At 47.9% G+C, this 16,177-nt stretch overlaps 2 protein-coding genes across 10 annotated transcripts in view; one reads left to right on the forward strand and one right to left on the reverse strand.

Moving 5' to 3' along the window:
• Positions 1–12,226: 12,226 nt before the first annotated feature.
• NLRP5 (NLR family pyrin domain containing 5) overlaps positions 12,227–16,177 on the reverse strand; it is a 32,325-nt gene continuing 28,374 nt past the window's right edge. Inside the window, exon 12 of the mRNA XM_047834446.1 lies at positions 12,227–12,359. Within this exon, the coding sequence (XP_047690402.1) occupies positions 12,227–12,359 (133 nt within the window). The remainder of the gene's footprint in view (positions 12,360–16,177) is intronic.
• Positions 15,219–16,177, forward strand: part of NLRP13 (NLR family pyrin domain containing 13) — a 143,455-nt gene continuing 142,496 nt past the window's right edge. For 8 of the 9 annotated variants that reach the window (XR_007147213.1, XM_047834426.1, XM_047834430.1 and 5 more), the window contains exon 1: positions 15,228–15,797. The gene's annotated coding sequence lies outside the window, so the exon portion shown is untranslated. Of the gene's footprint in view, positions 15,798–16,177 lie in introns of all 9 variants that reach the window. The other variant, XM_047834427.1, reaches the window with a different exon arrangement.

Consider the following 16,177-nt stretch of genomic DNA (forward strand, 5'->3'; position numbering starts at 1 on the left):
CCGTGGGGGGTGGGGGGCGAGAGGCGGACCCCTGGGAGGATCTCTGAGACCCTCTTGGTCATGACTGGAGGCCAGAAAAGCATGTTCTCAAGTGACCTTGCCTTGTTTGGAGAATGGTGAAAGTTCAATTTGTTTCGAGGTCTCCAGGTCTCGGTCGCTTTAAGGCGGGGAGGGGCAAAGTTGTTGTTCGTCCAGAGAGCGTGTGTGTGTCAGCAAAGCCTTGAGAAAACATTGCCTAATGCCCTTGGGTGCCCTGTGTGGAGTGGTGACACCTTCGGGGGTGGGGGCAGGAAGGTGAGGAGCTGTGGACGCCCGCGTGGTGCCACGTGCCTGTCCCACAGGTGGGAGGAAGCAGTAGGGTCCTGGGACCAGTTCAGGGTGGATGTTGTGCCCTCAGCCCTGCCTCTTCTGCTCCCGACCCTGGGGGGTGGGGGTGGGTGGGAGCTGACACCCAGCGCAGGAGAGATCCCGCACCAGTCTCCACTCTGCGACCCTGGGCAAGTGAACCCTGACCCTCGAGTTCCTTCTCTGCAAAGAAGAGCCTGCCTGTCCCGTATGACTGTGTGTGCCTGGCGCCCACTCACGGACAGTTCATTCCTTTCCCGGGAGGGAGGGTCCTGCCGTGTCGGGGAGCTGAGGTTCACATCGGGCTCCACCTGCAGAACTCCCTGCCTTTCTCGGAGCCTCAGCTTACTTCACGTACCGCAGGACCTAGACAGATGTCCCTTCGTCGTTACTAATTAACATCCTCATCGTTGTTGCCACGATGCTTTCCAGAAAGCCGAGTCTCAAACTCACGGGAGTTAGACTGCAGATACGTTTCCCCACGATGTCCCAATCGTACACAACAAGAATTTATACCGTTGGTGCAGTTACTGTGATGCATCTGCCACCGTTCTCAGCCCTGCCCCTCCAGCCTGCTCTGCGACGCAAGGTGCATCCCGACAGCATGCTCCTTCACGTCATACGCGTCCTGTCAGACACGGACTCTGGCGTAGACATGCCCATACGGAGGGCTAATGCCCAGAGGGGGTCGTTCACGTCGCACGCGTCCTATCAGATACGGACCCTGGCGTGGATGTGCCCAGACGGAGGGCTAATGCCCAGAGGGGGTTGGGCCCTGTCAGCTTCAGCACTGTTGGCATTTTCAGCTGGGTTATTCCTCGTGGTGGGTAACCGTCCTGGGCCTTGTGGGGTGTTGAACAGCATCCCTGGCCTCCACCCAGTAGGAGCCAGGAGGGCCCTGCAGACAGTCCACCACGTCTCCAGAGATTGCCAACATGTCCCCTGTGGGTGAGGAAAAATCACCCCAAGCTGAGAACCACCGAATGGCTCTTCGGCCCTTGGCAACTTTGTCCTCTCCTGGAGCGAACATTCCCCACATTCCCTCCTACGGCACAGTCTGCTTCCATGCAGTTAATTTCTCGGCCTCAAGTCACGGTGGTGCCCGCGAGTTCCTGTTCTGGTCTCCTAAAATGGTCACCTGCGAGCTTTAAGCTTAGATTCTTGTGGGGACCAGGCAGGGGACAGGAATGGGCAAGGAATTTGGGAGGTCAGGGAGGCCACCCCTGGTCTGAAGCGGGCTCCTGCTCAGCTCAGTGACATGTGCCCCTGCATTGTCAGGGCTGGCTTTCCAGAAGAGAGCAGAATTAGGATGTGTTTTTTTTTGTTTTTTTTTTTGTTTTTTTTTTTTAACGTTTATTTTTGAGACAGAGAGAGACAGAGCATGAATGGGGGAGGGTCAGAGAGAGGGAGACACAGAATCTGAAACAGGCTCCAGGCTCTGAGCTGTCAGCACAGAGCCCGACGTGGGGCTCGAACTCACGGAGTGTGAGATCATGACCTGAGCCGAAGTCGGCTGCTTAACTGACTGAGCCACCCAGGCGCCCCGAATTAGGATGTTTTAAAATGGGAAATCCCTATGAAAAATTGTTAGGAACTAATTGAAAAAAAAATTTTTTAGGTTTATTTATTTTTGAGAGACAGATGCCAAGTGGGGAAGGAAGGGACACAGAGAGAGGGAGACAGAATCCCAAGCAGGCTTGGCGCTGACAGCACAGAGCCTAACTCGGGGTTCAAACTCACAAACGGAGAGATTGTGACCTGAGCAGAAACCAAGAGCCAGAAGGTTAACTGACTGAGCCACCCAGGCGTCCCTACTTTTTAAAAATGTTTATTCATTTTTGAGAGCATGAGTTGGGGGTGGGGGGAGAGGCAGAGAGAGAGAGGGGAAACAGAATCCGAAGCAGGCTCCAGGCTCTGAACTGTCAGCATGGAGCCTGATGCAGGGCTTGAACTCACAAACTGTGAGATCATGACCTGAGCCGAAGTTGGATGCCTAACCGACTGAGCCACCCAGGCGCCCCCAGAATTCTATTTTATTTTTAAGAAATGTTATATATTTTGAGAGAGAGTGAGTGGGGGAGGGGGAGAGAGAGAGAGAGAGAGAGAGAGAGAGAGAGAATCCCAAGCAGGCTCCTTGCTGTCAGCACAGAGCCTGATGTAGGACTCCATCTCATGACCATGAGATCATGACCTGAGACGAAATCAGGAGTGAGACGCTTAACCCATGGATCCACCCAGGTGCCCAGACCCAGAATTTTAAATTGGAACATATCGCATAAAAACATATGGATTTCTGGCTTCTCTTAGAAGTTCTGGCAACATGGGGCATCTTGTTGCCTGGAGACCATTGGCTGGGGCGCAGGTATATGTGTTAGTGTGTGTAAGATACTCACCTGTACACCCCAAGCCCAGGGGGAGGGACTTCTACTGTGCTTGGTCACAGGACTCTGAAGCAGGCCTTTACAATGTGCAGACCCAATATGTTTCGGGTTTCCTTTTTAGACGGTAGAGTTGGTTCTGGAGGCCAAAGATTTTGACTCTGGGGTAAACCACCCTGCACGGCAACTGGGGAAGGTTGTGGTGGCCTACGAGACCCAGGACTCTGCCAGTGCCTCAGGTCAAAGACTAATATCCCCAATCGTCCCCAAGAACTGGTTGCAATGCAAGTTCCCGGGAAGGCTCTGTCCTTTGCATTCAGATTCTGGAAGTCGAGGCTGGGGTCTGAGAATCTGCCTATTAATGAGCTTTTTGGGGGGCGCCTGGGTGGCTCCTTGGTTAAGCATCCGACTTCGGCTCAGGTCAGATCTCACACTCTGTGAGTTCGAGCCCCGCATCAGGCTCTGTGCTGACAGCTCAGAGCCTGGAGCCTGCTTCAGATTCTGTGTCTCCCTCTCCTGACCCTCCCCCATTCACGCTCTGTCTCTCTCTGTCTCAAAAAATAAACATTAAAAAAAAATTAATTAATGAGCTTTTTGGATGGTTTTGGTGGCTGCCGTAGTGGGGAAGCTGTCTGCTCCAGAATGAACTCAGACATTCTCCACTGGGAAGGAACACTTGCTCTGTGTTTGGGCCTGCTGTCCTCAAGGTTTGACGGACATACGGATGTGGAGGGGCATTGCTGGTCAGGCAGATACCTGGGTCCTGTCCCCAGCGGTTCTCATGCAGTGTGTCTGCAACAGGGCTCGATGGCCCTCGTGTCTAACCAGCCCCTGAATTCCGGCCAAACTGGTGGCCGGTGCGGGAGACACATCAGCTTCCACAGGACCAGGCACCAGACCTGTGCTTTCATGCCACATTGTGCCATTTATCCACTTGTCCACACACACGCACATTCACTCAGCCCCTCACTTCCCCAGCAAGTCCTTATGGAATATGCCAGGAGTTGGTTTGGGCGCTCAGGTAAGAGAAAGAGATGTATGTTCTCTTACGGATCTCGCCGTGTAGTCCTCATGGTGAGCCCACACCGCGGCAGCCCTTCACCCGCTGCGAGGATGGAGAAATCGGGGACAATCCCATGAGCGCACAGTGGTAATAGTGCCAAGAGTCTTGTTTGCTGCCACGTATTCAGTGCCCGCCCTGGTGCAAGGCTGACTTCCTGTTCCTCACTTAACCCAGTCCTCACAAAGGCCCGGGGGGTGGGCATTACTCCTCCCTTGTTGGTGATGGAACTGCTACCAGATCACAGTCTGTAAAGCAGTAGCACCGACATCTGAACTCAAAGCCCCAAACCTCATACTCCTTCCACTGTGTCCACATCTACCCCCTTGTTCATGTTTATTGAGCACTTACTACATTGAGCACTTACTACCCTGCCAAGCACGGGGGACGCATTGATGAACGTGACAGGCACAGTCTGCCCCCCTGGAGCTACCCGCTGGTGTCTGCGTGCGTGTGTGTGGCATCAGGGAGTGACCCGTGGGTGAGGATTGATGTGGAGAAGGTCCTGGGGTGGGGGAGGCGGGGGAGGCGTTTGTCTGAAGAGGTGGGGTCTCAAGGGGTGGAAGCCAGACAGTCATGGGGTGACTGTCCAACTCCCTTCCCACGTCTCCCCACATCATGACCGTTAAGTGAACATGTATTAAGTTGAGCACAGATGGTGAGCTGTGGTGCAACAGCAGACCACAAGAGAAACTGAAACAGAGAAGTTTATTACTTACAGGTCCTGGAGGAAGTACAACACACGTCTCAAGGGGCTGCGTGGGGAGGTCAAGGCAGAGTGCAGACAGAGGAAAGATGTGGGGTACATGCTTTTACTGGGGAGTGCTGGGTGGAGTGCCCTGGGCTTCCCAGTCTAGGGCTGGATTGGCCAATTCAAACCAAGAGAGTGGGGTTTTGGTGAGCCCCATAGCAGCCTCAACCAAGGAGAGTATAAGGCATATAGGCTCTGGAGTCAGGGGATACTCACTCATAAGAATGCTTGTGTGAGTCAGCTGGAAACTGCTTTTGCTTGTGACTTGAGGGCACATGCTCAAAGGAGGGTGGGTGTCAGGTTCAGGTTCCCACAGGCCACTTGGCCACACAGAAAGGATGCCAAAGCAACAATTCCCTGGAGTCACTTAGCTAAGCTCTGGACACCACCTTTCCTGAAGTGTGCCCTGGGGAATGTAGGGTCCAGGGAATGTTGATTAGATATTTGGAGAAAACAGGATCCTGTGTTCAAGTAACTTGGGAAAAGGTTGTATTTGAATTTTTTTTTTTTTAACACACAGAACAGTGCTGGGCACATGGTAGGTGTGGAGTTGAGATTTTGATCACTGAATAAATCAGTGCTGGGCACGTGGTAGATGCTGAGTCAAGATTTTGATCACTGAATAAATCATTAAACAAGTTTTTGTTTCTTTGTTTCCCTTCAGGAGCCTTTTAATTGCAGAGGTGGGGGTGGAGGGTAAGTTATAACAAGCAGTATTTCCTGAACTTGTTTGATCATGAAATCTTCCGCTAATAGAGCATCTTGGGGACTGGTGTGTTCCAAGCCATCCTTAGAGGAGTGAATGTCGTGTGTGTGTATCTGCGTGCATGTACACACACATGTATGTGTGTCCCTGTGTATCTTTGTAGTCCCGCATGTCTATGTCCTTGTGTGTATGTATCATTGTAGGTGCCTGTGTCTGTGTATGTATCTGTGTCTCTGTGTATCATACACCCACTCATCTTTTCTCTTCCACTGAGCTCCCAAAGAAGTTATGGGTGGGGAGGGGATTGTTTCTGGCCCCATCGATGTTGCCTCCTCTCCTGCATTGAGAGACAAAAAAAGTCTATTCCACAAACCCCCCACCTCCTCACTTGGCTAGATCCTTCAGCACCACGGACAGAGCCTCGCCGCTGGGTCTAGAGTGTTGGAAACCCGCTTCATCCACAGACATCATCTGAGGCTTCCTAACCATCTCATGAAGTGGTACTGCCCCATTTTACAGATAAGAAAAGAGGCTCAGGGGAGGCTTTCCCCAGGCTATCCTAGCTAGTAAGTAGCAGAGCTTAAAAGTCCAAATCTAATACCCGTCCTCACACTGGTCTCTACTCCATGCAATGCTTGTGAAATGGATGTGGCCCCCAGCTAGCAGAGCAAAACCACTATCTCGATATGGCTGCTGGGGGCTATGCCAAGGGAATTTGTGTCAGGAATTGATACGTGATCACAAATAAGATCTTAAAAAAAAAGATACTTGGAGGAAAAACACCAACTCTCTTTTATCTCAATTCCCAGGTTCCTTATCCCTCTTTCTACATTATCCTTTGAGAGACTCCGTGAATAAAGTCTTAAATAAACACTTAAAAAAATAATTTATCAATGGGAGCACATCATGCATATCATTCTGCCACTTGTTATGTATGTATGTACGGACGTATGTATATATGATGTTTCTATGTATCTGTGTATCTACACATCTATGTATATCTATGTATGTATCTATGTTTCCATCATCTATGTGTGTATTCTTGCACCTGTATGTCTATGTGTCTATGTATGTGTCTGTTGTCTATCTACCTGCCTACCTACTTGTGTATCCAAGATTGTTCCAGAGAGGCCCATATACATTATCTTATTCCTTTTAATATTTTCAAAACATTTTATCATGGATGTAGCATTTTATTACCCAGTCTCAGTCAGATACACACTGAGATGCTTTCTCATCTTCTGCTATGAAAAAATACTCCACCAAAATTCACTCTTCCTCTCCTGGCATGAGGGGGAATGTGCATTTGAATTCTGACAGACACAACCTCTCCCCAGAGGTTCGACCGATTGTGTCCCCAACAGTGCATCGAGTGACTCTTTTTGCCTGCTCTCCCCAGGGAGGGGACACACAAGTGAGGGTTTCGAGATGGCTGTTATCTAAGAGACTCTCGGGAGATACAATTTAATGTGAATCTACTGTGTGTCTGGGGCTCCATAGGTCTCATCTTGCCTAATATTCATACTAACACCAGGAATCAGGAACAATTTCTTCCATTTGGCAGAGGAAGAAGCAGCCTCAGAGAGGTGAGGCAACACACCCAAAAATATACAAGGAGACACAGTAACACCGGGTTCCAGTCATTAGGTTCTGCTACACACTACAGAGACATTGCTACATTTTGTTAAGTGAGGCCACTCAAGATCTGGTGATGTTCTGATACACTATCATTCCCAATGGGATGGAAATACTGCCCAGAATGCCATCCAGTTTGGCAGCTTCCTTCATCCTCCCCCTTGCCCCTCATCCTGGACCTCAGAGGCTCCTTCCTGTCCTTAGCTGCATTCACTGCTGTGGATAAATCCAGAAAAATTTGGCAGTAGCCTTCTATGATGCAGAAATGCTCCATGCAACCAGGCAAGGTGGATGTTCCCATTCTGCAGCCTCCTAGGGTCCTCTAGGAAAATGCTGGTCTCTGCTGCCACCGTGTGGATTCTTGAGAGTAGCACAGTGTTTGTGAAATCATGAAAAGATGGCTCCAGGGTGAAGAGCAGTAGGGGATATTATATGTCATATCATTTAAATGCGTGGGTCTGGGTTCGTGAGTTCGAGCCCCGCATCGGGCTCTGTGCTGACAGCTCAGAGCCTGGATCCTGCTTCAGATTCTGCGTCTCCCTCTCTCTCTGCTCCTCCCCTGCTCACACACACACTCTCTCTCCTAAAAATAAATACACATTAAAAACATTTAAAAAATTAGCTTTCTAGGAGCTCCTGGGTGGCTCAGTCAGTTGAGCATCTGACTTCGGCTCAGGTCATCATCTCGCAGTCTATGAGTTCAAGCCCCATGTTGGGTTCTGTGCTGACAGCTCAGAGCCTGGAGCCTGCTTTGGATTGTGTCTCCCTCTCTCTCTGCCCCTCCCCTGCTCCCTCTCTATGTCAAAAATAAAAATAAAACATTAAAGAAATGAAAAAAATTAGCTTTCTGGATTTTTGTCTCTCTTCTCCCCTTTCAATTTTTGATCATGGTCCCCAGTGATCTGTGGCAAAAAGATGAAGAAAAACCATTTGAATGACACAGGTATTTCCAGACTATAGAAGGACCTGAGTTGGTTTTCACTAAGAATTTAAAAACTCTGCAACCAGACTCTTCCTTAAAAAAAAAAGGCATTTTAGGGCAGTTCTGTGTTCACAGAATGCTAAGTGGTAGGTACACAGATTTCCCACATACCGCCTGACCCACCTGTGCACAGCCTCCCTCACTATCCACATCCTCCCCCAGAGTAGTGCATTTGTTAATTGATGAACCTGTACCAACACATCATTATCATACAAAGCCTACAAGTTACATTAGGGTTCATTCTCTGTGTTGTATATTCTATGGATTGGGACACGTGTATATTGTATCATACAATGTCACTGTCCTGACCTGTTCATCCCTCCCGCCTCCCCCCACCCTCTGGCAAGCCCTGATCTTTTTATTGCCTCCGTGGTTTTGTCTTTTCTGGAATGTCACATGGCTGGAATCCTACAGCACGTACTCTTTTCAGATTGGCTTCTTTCATTTAGTAATGTGCATTTAAGGCTCCTCTGTGTCGTGGCTTGATAGCTCATTTCTTTTCAGTGCTGAATGATGTTTCATTATCTGGCCGGACCACAGGGTATTTATCCATTTACCTCCTGAAGGGCATCTTGACTGCTTCTGGGTTTGGGGCAGCTACCCTCTTGGGTGCCCAGTACACAAATGTCCTTCTCCTACGGAAGAAGCCAGAAGCGGCGGTACCCTCAGCACTGCATACTGATACGGGATTGCCTGCGAATCCATCCAGTCCACTGGGGTAGAGGGAAAGCCGCTGAGGACGCTTCTGAGGGAAGTGTCCCGGCTTAATATAGAGAGGTGGTCTTCAGGCGAGGGCGACTGTGTCCCCGGGTGACATCTGTCCATGCCTGGAGTCCGTTTCAGTGGTCACGACTGGAGGCAGGCGGGTGCTCCCTCTTAGCGGGAGGAAGCCAGGGATACTGCTCAATATCCCGTCTTGCACAGCCCCTCCCCCACAACAAGGCTGACTTGAAAACCTCACTACTGGGAGGCGTGGGCACATCTTTCTGCAGGTTTAGCTTTAGAAATTAAAGTGCTCCACTGCCATCTAGTGCACATCCGGGGACGTTCAAGGGAATTGTGGAGCCATGGAAAGGCAGGCTAGGGATCCTGACCTGAAGCCCCTATCTGTGCTACACCCAGAAACGATTCCACGGGCGGCCAGTTCCAGGTTTAGTTAACTCAGCAGCACAGGGAGGTTGTGGGGAATAACTGGGGTACAAACGGGCATGAGGGACTTTTTGGGAAGATGAACTGTTCCGTACATCTTGGTGAAGGCTATCCAGCTGTTTGTCAAAACTCAGAATAGCACACTAAATGGAGAAAAGCATATCCCAAAGCCAGCTTTAAAAAATACAAACAGAAGAAGAAGACACATGGCCTTCTCAGGTTCCAAAGTCAAAAACGGCTGGCCCACTCTTGCCAACATGTCACTACTGTCTGATTCTTTGCAGGATGTTTGATTGGACATTTGCAGCTTGTACTGGTCTCCTCGCTACAATGTTAGAGAGAGTAGAGACCCTGCTGGCCTTGCATGCTGCTGAACGGTCAGCCCTGGCCCAGCGGCCAGCACATAGGGGCTGGGCATTTCCCCTTCTTTTGGAACTTGGAATTAAATGAGAAATCACAAATCAGATATAGATCACAATGTCGCTCCTAGTGCTCAAAACGCCACTGGTCGGATGGCCTGTACTTGCAGATTCCTAACACTTTGCCTTAGAGTCCTCCAGCCCCTGGAGGCTTGCTAAGGACAGGCTGCTTGGAAGGAGTGCCCAGAGGGGCTGAGCCACACAGGTCCGGTGTCTTCCTTCTGGCCTTACCAACTAAATAACTTCTTCTCTACCCTTGGAGATGGCTGGGGGAAACAAGACAGAAGCTGCCCTTTCCAACACACAGAAGTGAGTTGAGAGTGGCTTCCCTCTAGAGCATGGAGCAGAGCATTGGACAGACTATAAGGTGGCCCCATGCTCCCTTCATCCCGATGTTCATGTCCTTGTGGGGTCTCCTTCCCTTGAGTGTGAGCAGGACTTGTGATTTATAGCCAAATAGAATAGGGCAAAGTTGGTGGGACCTCGCTTCTGTGGCGACATGAAATTATAAGTCTGTTTTGCAGAGGGACTCTCTCTCTTGCTAGCTTTGAAGAAGCAACCTGCCATACAGAGGGGGCGATATGGCAAGTAGCTGGGAATGCCCTCTGACAACCAGCAAGAAAAAAACTGACGTCCTCCGTCCAACAGCCTGCAAACATATGAACACTTCTGGGAACCACTTGAATTTGGGAGAGGTTCCTTCCCCAGTTGAGTCCCAGATTAGACCACAGACCCACTGGACACATTCATTGTGGCTTCGTGAGATCCTGAGGCAGGGGATCCAGCTAAGCCACTCCCGGACTCTTAACCCATAGAAACTGTGTAGATAATGTGTTTTAAGCTGTTAAGTTTGTGAACAATATTGTGAACTGCCATAGATAACACAGGTAGGTACTTAATATTTGTGGAATGAATGTTCTAGCTGCTGGTGAGCTTTTCCAAAATTCTCCTTCTCAAACTGACCCTAAGAGGCAGGTACTATTTTCCTTATTTTACAGATAAGGGAACAAAGGCTGATGGAGGGTGACATTTGTCCAGTGTCATTTAGCAGAGTCAGGATTTCAACACGGATCTGAATAAAAAAGTTGTTGCCTTCACTCTTTGATCTTCCTTTTTGGTGGGAATTTTCCAAAGTGGGACATATCTACTGTCAGGGGAGACAGGGACAAGCAGTGCTCAAGAAACTCCATTAAACACAGAAGGCGGGCATTAGGTACTTTTAGCTATAAATAACATGATAGTCTTTAAAAAAGACTGAAAGTGTAATGCTTTATTAGCTTTAACACACGCATTAGTGGTACTGCCTCACTGAGTCTGTAGGTCAGATAGTCATGTGTCCCATGTGATGTTCTGAAGACTCCAGTTTAGAAGGTGTCACCGTGACACCCCTCCCCCATTCATATCCCACAGACCCTGTCCCACTGGCCCAATATACAGCATGATGTACTGTGAACACTCCCAGAATGTGTTTAAAAAGTATTCCTGGGGCGGCTAGGTGGCTCAGTTGGTTGAGCGTCCAACTCTTGATTTTGGCTCAGGTCATGATCCCAGGGTTATGAGATCGAGCCGCTTGGAATTCTCTCTCTGCTCCTTGCTCTCTGCCCGTCTCCCCTCGTGTGCACTCTTCCTCTCTCAAAATGAATAAATAAACATTAAAAAAAGTATTCCTGCAAAGACACCAAAGATTGAAGATAATGTTAACTGCATAAACCCAAGGAAACCACAGGGCTGACGTTTCTCCTATGCCTGGCAAAAACTTTTCGTCAGCCATATTACAGGGGTGAGAGGAGGCAGGCCAATCACCATCTGATTTAAGCTGACAGGGAACAAGCCTAAAACATTTCCAGGTTTGAAAAATCATCCTTGGATTTGAAGACCAAATGGGTTGTAGATTGTGCTTAGGATAGAGCCTGGCACGCAATAAGGACTATGTGTGTTAGGTATCATCATCATAGACTAGATAAATATGAGGAATAATAAAAAGAAGTACATATTGGTGAGAACCCCAAGAATTTCCCACTTTCCTAGGAAGAGACTTATCTGTAGCCATGGTAACAAGTAGCTACCCAACCAGGTGTAAACCCATTAAATGGATCCAAGACAACTTGCCTCGGTGAACATGCTTTGACAAGCCAACCAAGGACTCCCCTTAGCTTCTGAAATCCAGCCAATCAGGAAGGATTCACTCTGGTAAATACACCTGTGAATGCTACATGTCAACTCACCCCAAAGATCCACCAATCCCTGAACCCCATGCTCCCCCACATCCCTGCCTACATGAGATCAGCAGTCTGCTCTTCTCAGAGAGATGGTGGTAGACCAGTTCTTCACTACACTAAGCAATGTGCTCGGCTTTGTGTTTAAGTTTAGATATTGATAGTCACACCTTCTTTGACTTTTGGATTGTGCTTCAATATTTTATTTTAACTCCAGCAGAATTGTATCACTAACATTTGGGGGCCACTTTGGGGACCTGTTTCCCCACTCTTCTCCTGGATCATATCTCCACTGTACAAGGACACATGGTACTTATTCCCCAAATGCTCTCAATGTTTTATTTTCTCCATATGCTCTGAGTAGGACAGACATTTCATAGATACAGAAATCCTAGGACTTGAAGGTCACAGGCTATGTCAGAGGCAAATCCAACAGTCGAGATATATTGGACACACAAGAATAACTACCAATGAGGGCTTTGTGAGAATCAGAAATCATATTCCATCTCTGAGAGGGAAGTCCTGGGCACAGCTTTCAATGTTCCTCCATCAGAATGCGTGTGGGTGGGGAGGGTTTTCGCATCTTCAGTTTTTCCACCAATACCGGTCATCTTCATCAAAAGAATACCAACCATCCCCAATTACAATGTGTGGCTTGAGTAGCTGCACCTCCTTCAGTAGCTTCCTTATTTGAGGAGGATATTGCCATTTCCACAGCCTGGTGAGGCAGAAGGGGGACATGTTACTCTGGGAATTTGCTTTTTTTTTTTTTTAAGTTTATTTTCAGAGAGACAGAGACAGTATGAATGGGGGAAAGGGATGAGAGAGATGGGGAGAATCCCAAGAACCCACAGCTGTCAGCGCAGACCCTGACATGGGGCTCAAACTCATGAACCCTCAGATTGTGACCTGAAGTGAAACCAAGAGTCAGTCACTTAACTGACTGAGCCATTCAGGCACTCCAGGGAATTTGTTTCTGACGCTTCTTTCTTTAAAGTTCCCGGAAACCCCACCAAGGATTTGAAACCTCTTTTTGTACTCTTGAGGAGAAACAGAAAGTTCCCCATAGAACAAGAGAAAATCCCTACGTGGAAAGGCACTTTTCAATGTGTTAGATGCTACACTGAGCTTTTAGAGGCATCTGCCCTTTGCCATGATCCTAAGAGTCAGGCATGATTATTCATCCATCCACAAACTCCTTGAGAACCTATTATGAGCCAGGTCCTATTATAGGGCTTGGGGACATAGTAATGAACAAAGCAAAGTCCCCACCCTTGTGAAGCTTGTATCTTTTAGGACAGGAGAGAGAAATAGGTGTTCAAATAGATACAGAGCAGCTTCCCCATTTTGCAGATAGGGAAACAGGTTCCTGAAATGTCCATTAGGAAAATCTAGGTCTGGCTCTCTTATGCTAAGTCCCAAGGTCACAAGCTGAGCTTGTCCAAGCCTACACTACTACTACTTATTTTTTTTCCTTAAGTTTATTTATTTGTTTAATTTTGATTGGAGCATTGAGTCCATTGACGTTTAGAGTGAGTACTGAAAGATATGAATTTATTGCCATTATGTTGCCGTAGAGTTGGAGTTTCTGGTGGTGTTTTCTGATCCTTTCTAGTCTTTGTTGCTTTTGGTCTTTCACTCTTTCCCTCTTTCTCGCTCTCTCTCTTTCATCTTTTTTCCCTTCAGAGAGTCACCCTTAAAATTTCTTGCAAGGCTGGTTTAGTGCTCATGAACTCCTTTAATTTTTGTTTGGGAAACTTTTTATCTCTCCTTATATTTTGAATGACAGCCTTGCTGGGTAAAGAATTCTTGGCTGCATATTTTTCCAATTCAGCACATTGAATATATCCTGCCACTCCTTTCTGACCTGCCAAGTTTCTGTGGCTAGGTCTGCTGCAAGCCTGATCTGTCTTCCTTGTAGGTTAAGGACGATTCTTTCCTTGACTGAGTATTTTGTGAATTTGACTATGATATGCCTTGTGGATGGTTGGTTTTTGTTCAGTCTAATGGGAGTCCTCTGTGCTTCCTGGATTTTGATGTCTGTGTCTTTCCCCAGGTTAGGAAAGTTTTCTGCTATGACTTGCTCACATAACCCTTCTACCCCTATTTCTCTCTCTTCCTCTTCTGGGACCCCTATGATTCTGATGTTGTTCCTTTTTAATGAGTACCTGATTTCTCTAATTCTTAAATCATGCTCTTTTGCCTTAATCTCGGTCTTTCTTTCTGCTTCCTTATTCTCCCTAAGTTTGTCCTCTGTTGCTGGTTTTCTGTTCTGCCTCATCCATCCTTGCCGCCATGGCACCCATTCAAGATTGCAGCTCAGTTATAGCACGTATTTCGTCCTGACTAGATTTTATCTCTGCAGAAAGGGATTTTAATGTGTTTTCAACCCAACTAGTATTCTTATTATTATGATTCTAAATTCTGGTTTAGACATCTTGCTTGTATCTGTGTTAAATTCCTGGCTGTCATTTCTTCCTGTTCTTTCTTTTGGTGAATTCCTTCATTTCATCATTTTGAAGAAAGAAAAGGAATTAATAAGGTAAAAAAAATTAAAAACAATACACAGAAAAATCAAATAAAGGAGGCTTAGATCCTAGGTGTGTTCTGGTCTGCTTGTTGAAAGGAGCTTGATAGATTAGAGAAAAAAGGGAAAGGTAAGAAAATTAAAAAAAAAGAAAATATTTGAAAATTTGAAAAAATGTATACAATGGAGGGTGCCTGGGTGGCTCAGTTAAGCGTCCAACTTCAGTTCAGATCATGATCTCACAGTTCATATGTTCGAGCCCCGCATCAGGCTCTGTGCTGACAGCTCGGAGTCTGGAGTCTGCTTCTGATTCTGTGACTCCCTCTCTCTCTCTGCCCCTCCCCTGCTCATGCTCTGTCTCTGTCTCTCAAAAATAAATGTGAAAAAAATTAAAAAAAATGTATACAATGAAAGAGAATAAAATAAAATGATGGAAGTAAAAAAACAATTTGAAAATTTTACAAAAAAATAAAAATATAGTAGAAAAAAGTTAAAAACTATTTTTAATAGAAATGGAAAATAAAAATAAATTTTTTCTCTTTCTGTATTGAGGAATAAGAAAACAAAATTGAGGGGCGCCTGGGTGGCACAGTCGGTTAAGTGTCAGCCAGGTCATGATCTCGCGGTCCGTGAGTTCGAGCCCCGCGTCAGGCTCTGGGCTGATGGCTCAGAGCCTGGAGCCTGTTTCCGATTCTGTGTCTCCCTCTCTCTCTGCCCCTCCCCTGTTCATGCTCTGTCTCTCTCTGTCCCAAAAATAAATAAACGTTGAAAAAAAAAATTAAAAAAAAAAAAAAAGAAAACAAAATTGAATAGATGGACCAGCAAACAGACTGAAATACGATTGAAATTACATCAGTTTCCCCTAGACGTTGAACTATGAAGCACTTTGTAATCCATAAATTAAGCAGGTGGAGAGATTAGTGTTGTTCCTGAAGAGCGCAGTTGGGCGGGGCTTAGTGTAACAGCTCGGTTCTCCACTAGATGGCGCTGCTTAGCTTACTGGGGTGGATGTTGTGGCGCACGTAGGCGTGTCCGCGCATGCGCGGGAGGGGCGAAAATGGCGTCACCCAGGTAGCGGGTCTCTAGTATCAAAGCTCTGTTCTCTCTGGCCACCAATCTGCTCACTCATCCCGTGTCCGGCTTCCACGCTGTCCCTGAGCAAGCTGTCAGGTTGCCAGGCGGCACCTCCCTCCTGAATTTTATCTCAGACGCGGCTGTTTCCGACTGTCACTTCTGAGGGACTGCAGCTTTCTTCCGCTCAGACCTTCTGCGGGAGGGTCTCACCGAGCAATGGCTGGTGCCAGCCGCCGCCAGGAACGTTCTCGAGACCGTGCTGCTGCCGAGGCCCAGAGACCGCAGCCGGGTGCCAGCCAGCCCCAGAAAAAGTTCATGCGGGCGTGTAGCAGCAGCATTTCGGGGATTCTGGAAAATCACAACTCACATCTGGCGCCAGGCTTCACCCCCCAACGCCTTGTTCCAGCACCAGCGAATGTGGTTGTTTTCCAGGATCCGCTGGGACCTTTGCCCTTTGGGATTCCTCCCAGAAGGGGAACCGCCTCCCGTGTGGCCCGAGGACCTCGCTCGCTCTCTGCGCCTGGGGATTCGCCCCTCCCATCAGAGCTCCACCAGGTATGCAGCTGCGGAAATTTGGACTCTGCGCTCCCCCTGTTTACAGAGTTTAATGGAATTTAAACCCTCTCCTTCTCCTTTCTCCCTTTTTTGTTCAGTCCCTTGCGTACACTTTCTTTTCTCTCCAGCCGCTTTCGGGCGTTGGGGGTGGGGGGAAGCGTCCTGTACTCTCCCCGGACTCCGTCCTCTCTCCGGAAGCACAAACAGCTCCCTGCCCTGGGTGACTTTCTCCCCCAGTTCAACTCTCCGTGCCATGTATCTGCTGAATTCTGTGATTCAGGCTGTGCAGATGGTTGTGTTAATCCTCAGATCAGTTTTCTAGGTGTGCAGGATGGTTCAGTGTTGATCTGGCTGTATTTCAGGGTTGCACAAATACCTTC

This window comes from Prionailurus viverrinus, chromosome E2 (genome assembly GCF_022837055.1).
Source record: "Prionailurus viverrinus isolate Anna chromosome E2, UM_Priviv_1.0, whole genome shotgun sequence".
Lineage (NCBI taxonomy): Eukaryota > Metazoa > Chordata > Mammalia > Carnivora > Felidae > Prionailurus > Prionailurus viverrinus.